Source organism: Diadema antillarum, unplaced genomic scaffold (assembly GCF_040938485.1).
Source record: "Diadema antillarum isolate AM-2024a unplaced genomic scaffold, OU_Dant_1.0 seq00000719_RagTag, whole genome shotgun sequence".
Taxonomy (NCBI): Eukaryota; Metazoa; Echinodermata; class Echinoidea; order Diadematoida; family Diadematidae; genus Diadema; species Diadema antillarum.
Genome location: NW_027271623.1, coordinates 1,137,501 through 1,144,786, shown reverse-complemented (window position 1 = coordinate 1,144,786; position 7,286 = coordinate 1,137,501). Strand labels below are relative to the sequence as shown.

The following is a 7,286-nucleotide window of genomic DNA, read 5'->3' as shown; positions in this document are numbered from 1 at the left end:
TCCGCTTGCTCGGGCTCGGTCGCGTTCATGACATCAGTGTAAGAATTAGTACAAGAAGCTTATTTAAATGATATCATTTAAAGGCACACTGTTCAATAACAATATACATCGAAGTGTACTGCTAGACCTTAAACAAGTGGGACTGTTTCAAGTCGATAAAACAAGCAAAATCATGCATCAAATTGCACCATTTACAACATCAATATGCAAAAACTTCTCACCGTGGGAGGGGACACCTCCTCCCCCTTCTGCACTCCGCTTGCTCTTGGTTGGTCGCGTTCATGATATTCAGTGTAATATTAAGATATTAAAACAGGAAGTTTATTTGGATGATACTATTTCATAGGCATATTGTTCAATGATAATCGACATCAAAATATACTGCTACCTTAAACAAGTGGGACTGTTTCAAGTCGATAAAACAAGCAAAAACATGCATCAAATTGCACCATTTACAACTCAACATGCAAAATAAGTTCTCATCGTGGGGGGGGGGGGGGGGGGGGGGGGGGGGGTGGGGTGGGAAACAACACCCTCCCACACCCTCCCCCCTCCCTTGCTCGCTCCGTTTGCCTCGGACTCGGTCGCTTCGCTCCCGCGCATACTAGCCCCACCCCCCCCCCCCCCCCCCCCCCCCCAAAAAAAAAAAAAAAAAAAAAAAAAAAGAAAAGAAAAGAAAAAGAAAAAGATGAAATCCTAGCTACGCCGGTGCCCTTTTCATTCCCTAAAACCTCTAAAAGTCTGGGGATTGAGAGCTTCCTGAATTCCAAACGTCTGTCAAATCTCCTTACATTTAGTGTCAAAACGCACTTCCCTTGAGAAAAAGCTGGTGACGCCCCTGGATGGCTGTTCATAACGACTCGTTCCTTCTCTCAAAGATGTTGTCGAAACACATATTTTCTTGTGTTTTCAAATCATAAATTGTGACCGTGCACCTCAAAACGAACATAAAGTCGCACACACTGATTTTGCGTGAGGACTGAAAATAAGTGAAATGGGTCAACCTAGCGAACTTGACTTCTTCATATTTTCTGAAAGAGCGGGTCTTCTTTACATTTATGCTAAACTTTGGTATCATAAGACGGGCAGGAAAGTGTGTCTTTTAGCAGTTTATCTCGAAATCATCGCACAGCCAGCACGGTTTGGTAAAGATTAAGCACTTGAATAGACACTGTACTTCAGAGCCTCCTTTCTCAGTTCACACTTTTCCTGAGTTTGTGCTTTCTTTCCAATATTTAGATAGGTTAGGAGAGTCCATTTGATTTGAGTTATACATCATTTTAAAGCTTAAATTCTGCTCTTTCAGTGTATGGTCTTAACTAAAAATTCATGTCTGGCGACTTTTTGTTTGTTTTGAGGTGCAGGGTCACTGAATAAAGGGACGTTAGAATTAATGGTAGCTCAACAGTGAAATGAATGCAATAAGAAGCAGAAACGATAAAGTAGTGCTGATGGCTGGAAGGCCTGCATCCTAATTCGTATTCTTACGTTAAAGCCACTGTCTGATGTCTGGTAAACATTTACTTCAGACTAATAGTTTCACGTCATTGCTTTGATTTTTTCTTCTAAAAGGATGTAACATATGGTACAGAAATATCCGCTTTGTCGCTGGAAGTGCCTGGAAACATGACCGTGAATAATAACCCAACCTACGCATTTGTCACTTGCCCATATTTAGACCTCCTCTGTACGTGAACTTCAGAGACACGGAAAAGAATGACTTCGGGATACCTCAGCCAGCCTGTAACGGCTGCGGGAATTGCGTGAGCGGGTGTAACACCGGAGCGAAGAACACTCTCAACTTCAACTACCTCCCTGATGCACGGACGTTCGGTGCCGATATATTTACCGAGGTATATAAACCGCAAAGTCCATTTGAGTTTCCCAGCATTATCTGTATACACGTTTGTGCGTTTACGAGAATAGTGTTTGGAGAGGGTGCTGTTCGTTATTCCGAAGGTTCGCTATTCCGAAGGTTCGTTATTCCGAAGGGTCGTTAATCCGAAACACACAAATTCCCTATGCCTATAAGAGGTTCGTTAATCCGAAAGTGAAAAACGGTTCGTTCATCCGAATATTTGTGGCGTTATTCCGAAGGTTCGTTATTCCGAAGATTCGTTATTCCGAAAATGAATTTCGGAACAGTGAACCTTCAGAATAACGAATCTTCGGACTAAACAGCCTTCGAAATAGCGAACCTTCGGAATAACGAGCTGTAACCGTTGGAAACATGTCCAACATTGCCATGGAATTGCCATATCAGACGTCGTGAGTGTGAAAAAGTAGTACCAGAGATAAGTATTGAGTAGTCACATGCGACCACAGAGGTGTCGAAGAAAATTCAGCATTCCAGCTCGATTCGAATGATAAGCATAATGAGCAGTAATCTTGGACACACTCAGATACCTGATGAAGTGAAAATGGCTTTTAGATAATGAGTGGCAGACACCCAATACATAATTCGCTGAACACAAATATCAATGGATAATTATCACTGTGTATTGTTAACTGTTAGGAGTAGACTCAACCATTAAACGTCACGATATGATACTCTGATCCGAATTAACACTTTTCACTAAGAAGTCACGGACACTGGTGGGGTTCGCAATTGAGGAAACTAAGATAATGCGTTTCCTAATCATTTCCATCGCATTCTTCTGAAGGGAAGAAATAGGCCAAACGTGTATATTTTGAACACTGACCCCAAAAATGCGTATTGTAATGATAATGCTCCTGGTGAAGGCATTTTAATTTTTGTACTTGTGCTTCTAAATTCTCCTTGTTGATAACAAATTCTCTAAATGCATGATCCCGTGTGTAGTTGTTGTATTACTAATATTGGTAAAACTTTATTGCGTTTTCCCGCAGGTCAAAGTCAAGGCAGTTCTGCGAGACGAATCCAAAGCTATGTGGGCTGTATACTACGAAGTTCTCATCCAGGACGTCTTCCATGTCGTGGAGCAAATAGTCCGTGCGAAGACTGTGATTCTTGGCGCGGGTTCGTTGGGATCCACCAACATTCTAATGAACTCTGCGGAACGCGGCTTACAACTTTCTAGTCGGCTCGGAGAAGGCTTCACCACAAATGGGGACGCTCTTAACTTCTGCTACAACACTGCGCACAAGATCCGGTCCGTTGGAATCAGACCGAGCGACCTGAAACCCGGTCATGGTCCTGGACCATGTATCTCGGGTCTCATTGACATGAGGCTCCCAGATGAACCACTCGAAGACGGATATGTTCTGGAAGATGGCACCCCTCCCGGTGGATGGGAAACACCTCTGAAGATTGTGCTGAAGACAACTCCAGGTTTGAAGATGTCTCACGGTCATAACACCAAGGAGGCACTGCGGGCTCTCACCGGGAAGGCCAACAAGAACACCCTCTCTGTTCTTTCTATGAGTCACGACTCGGCAGACGGGAAGCTTGTTCGTGATAAGGCCAGTGGCCGCGTCTGGGCAGATTTCCCCCATGTCGGATGTGGGGACAACTTCCAGAAGATCTACGATGGAGCCAAACGCCTGACAGCAGCGCTAGAGGGTCACCATATCGCCAACCCTTTCTGGAAAGGTGCCCTGAGTCACCTGCGGAATACCAAGAGTGTCATTACGGTGCATCCCCTGGGAGGCTGCGGAATGGGCAAGTCAGGGAGACAAGGCGTGGTAGATCACGCTGGACAGGTATTCGTGGGTGACTTTGACAATGTCCACCCAGGATTACTGGTTGTTGATGGAGCCATCATGCCCCGAAGTCTTGGTGTCAATCCAAGTCTGACGATTGCAATACTTGCCGAGAGATGCATGCGTCTTCTGGCCAAAAGGAACGGTTGGCACATAGACTATCCATCAAGGAGGAATATAGGTGAGATATGTCTCTCAATTTTTTAATTGTTAAATGATAAATTTCAGCAATGATTGTCTACTGGTTGACTAAACTGAATATAATTGTGCATATCAATTCAGTATAGCGTATAAATTCAAACCAGCTGCATGTCAGCGAAGAAAAAATATATTAATTGATCTTAAGAAATTATTATCTTTTCAAGAAATTAAAATAGATTTCCTCTAGATTTGCACAAATAGTTAATGCCTTACTTTGATAAAACATAATCAGCCCATGATTTCATTGTTTCCTATGTTGTGCAGCACGCAGAAAGTTAATGAGAGTATTTATTTCTTTAAAGCGAATTAGATATTCACGTTTTCAAAGTTGTTTAGAGAACAAATTATGCTGTGGTAAACGACTACATGTTTACATCAGTGATAACGACGGCTTTAGAACCCGGATAAAAATCTTACTTTTGTAAAAAAAAAAAAAAAAAAATCAACCCTAATTAAAATGAATCCATACCTAACTTGGATGTGGATAATTTGTGGAACATGTCTTGCCTCAGTTCAATGGACATTGAAATCAATCGTCGACCGTTATCATGGATATATTAACCGTCATGATACGCCCTGAAATCTTACAACGTGATACATTGAAAGGAAATGGCGAAGTGTATTGAACAATAAGATATCATGCATTTTCTTTATTCCTTTGGGTCATAACTTAAAGAATGTAGACGCCATTTGCCTTCCTGTCGACGTAACAGCAAAAACCTCTTTTAAGGAGAAATGTATGTTTATATTCAGTCAGTTACCAAAAACATTAACACCATAGCTTGAAAATTTTGCTTGAGCTTTGTCAACATTTAACAATATTTTTGGTGTTTACGTTCGCATATATCTCATACTTCTATATTCCTTTACAGCAACTGTGTACAGGAAGACTAAACCTGGATTCCGCTTCACTGAGAAAATGACAGGCAAAATGGAGATCGCTGGAGAAAAGGTTCCCTTGTCATTCAAGGTGACCATTGAATCAAAAGACATCTACAACATGATCAACGTGGATCCACACCATCGAGCCGGAATATTCGGGATTGTGACGTGTGAGAAGATCTCTCAGAAACCCTTGACCGTGTCCGATGGCGTTTTCGAGCTTTTTGCTGAGAGCGAGGAGAAGGTGGAGACGAAGGAGATGGTCTACAAGATGACCCTGACTGACCCAACGGGAGAGGTCTACCAGTTCCGAGGGGAGAAGTGCATCCACAAGAATAGGATGCTTTCCATTGGAGTCACTGACACCACACACATGGCATTTACTCTCAGGAAGGGTGTAGGGGAGGCGGCAGAGATGGTTGGTCAGGGCAAGTTGAAGCTTAAGATTAGAGACTTCTTGAGGCAGCTGACCACCATCGAAGTCACAAATTGCCATGTCTCCAGTGAGAGACTGCGGTGGAAGACAAAGTTCTGCAAGTTCTTTGCTGGAGCGTTGTGGGAGGTGTACGGCGTCTTCAGTCCGTCTACCACACCGTTTGACCCGGATGCGCCCCCACGGGAAAGGCGTGACCTGAATCTCATTGGTGCCGACATGGACATTAAGGAAATTGCAGCTGGTGACGGAGTGCCTTTGATCCTCACAAGGTACAACGGTGGAAGCAAGGGTCCGATTCTTCTGCTGCACGGTCTTGGCGTGCCGAGCCGCATCTTCTCTCTCGATACTATCGACAAAAACCTGGTGGAATACCTGGTTGAGAACGGCTTTGACGTGTGGGCCCTGGACATGCGCTTCTCAACTGCACTTCCAGCACACAGGGACAAGAGCAATGTGGTTGATGCCGCAGAATTCGACATCCCAGTGGCCATAGATCACATCTTAGCATCCACTCAGTCATCCAAGGTCCAGATCTTTGCTCACTGCGTTGGCTCGCTTGCCATAATGTGCTCCTTGCTCTCAGGGTTTGTATCCAAAGACAAGATCAAATGCATTGTTGCATCACAGCTTGGTTTTGTTGTCAAGCCCACCTCGTCTTCCAGTTCAAGACCAAACTTCCTGGGCGAAGGTGTAGATGCATATACAGACACTAACGATAACTGGATGGGTAGAGTGTTCAACGTCTTCTCTGATCGGTACGCTAGCTTCGCGACGACTGCTAAAGAGCACTGCGACAGCAACGTGTGCCACAGAGTAACCTTCCTGTATCGCCCTTCATGGCGCCACGGAAACCTTAACAAGATCACTCACGACACCCTGCATGAATGGAATGGCTTCACAAACAAAGAACTCTTCAAGCACCTGTCCAAGTGCTCCTCCAAGAAGCTCCTGTGCAATCGTGACGGCGACACTCCACTCATCCCAGACTGGCAGAGCAAGACACACCTGGAGTCAGCCAAGTACAGGGAGGCAATGGAACGGCTAGACGTTCCAATCTTCTTCTTCATGGGAGAGGATAATTCTAGGTGGGATAAGCAGTCTGTGAAGCGGAGCTGCGAGAGGTGCCAGGAGGTTAACACCAAGCAGCATTACGAGTGCGTCTTTGTACGCAAGTACAATCATACAGACTCCATAGTAGGAAAGAACGCTATCACGGAGGTCTTCCCGCTATTTTTGCCTTTCCTCGAGAAGTACACGACGTCTGCAGATGCAGCAGTACAGGCTGAAGCCTAGGGACCTCCCGGCAATCCTTGGTAGTCGACTGTTGTGTCATTCAATTTTGAGTGCTTTTCTTGGTGGTTGACGAACTGTTCTACAACGAGCTGTGTATGTACAGTTTGTCTCAAACTGCTATGGGGCCTATCGTGTATGAGATACTCAATCAAATGTAGTCTACCTAACATAGAGATGCAGTACATAATAACGTCGTACCTCCTCAAAAGTAATATGATTATAAAGATAGGATAGATATACTCGTATTTCACGCCCTAGCCAGTCAAAGAACTAAACGTTGCGTAGATAAGTCACTATATTAACTTTGTTCACAATTTTTTTTTTGAGATTTTTACACTTTTGTATACATGAAACTGATAATCAACAGAAGTTGTTGGACAATGTGTTTTTCTGTTATCCTCTTCCCACATCTTCTCAATAAAATTGGTATGCTTACATTTTGCCACTATCTTGTGGTTCCTGCCGACATTGAAGGCTGCCTTATCAGCCATCTGGAAGTCAATTCCCACAGGATTAATTTGATGCTTGGTCTAAGGTGAAGAGGCGAATATACTTGATATATTTTATTAATGTCTCCATGGTAACATTGCATGATCTTTTTTTTAAATCTCATTCCAGAAAGTATCTTTAGCTAGTTACAAAATGATTTTTACTGATAGTAAACTTGGAAATTCAACACACAACTCACGAATATACAGGTACATGTAAAAATCAAATCTACCGTGTAGTGACGAATGGATGTATACACGTGTTTATAATCCTGAAACTGACCATGTGTGGCGCTGTTCTCATT

At 43.6% G+C, this 7,286-nt stretch overlaps 1 protein-coding gene across 1 annotated transcript; it reads left to right on the top strand.

Annotated features, from left to right (window-relative positions):
- Positions 1-1,676: 1,676 nt before the first annotated feature.
- Positions 1,677-6,627, top strand: LOC139738042 (uncharacterized; the record flags this gene model as incomplete). Its single annotated transcript, XM_071648705.1, has 3 exons — positions 1,677-1,853; positions 2,869-3,862; positions 4,755-6,627. Coding segments are annotated over 3 exons (2,910 nt in total), but the record flags the coding sequence as incomplete, so codon positions are not given.
- Between the last annotated feature and the right edge of the window lie 659 nt (positions 6,628-7,286).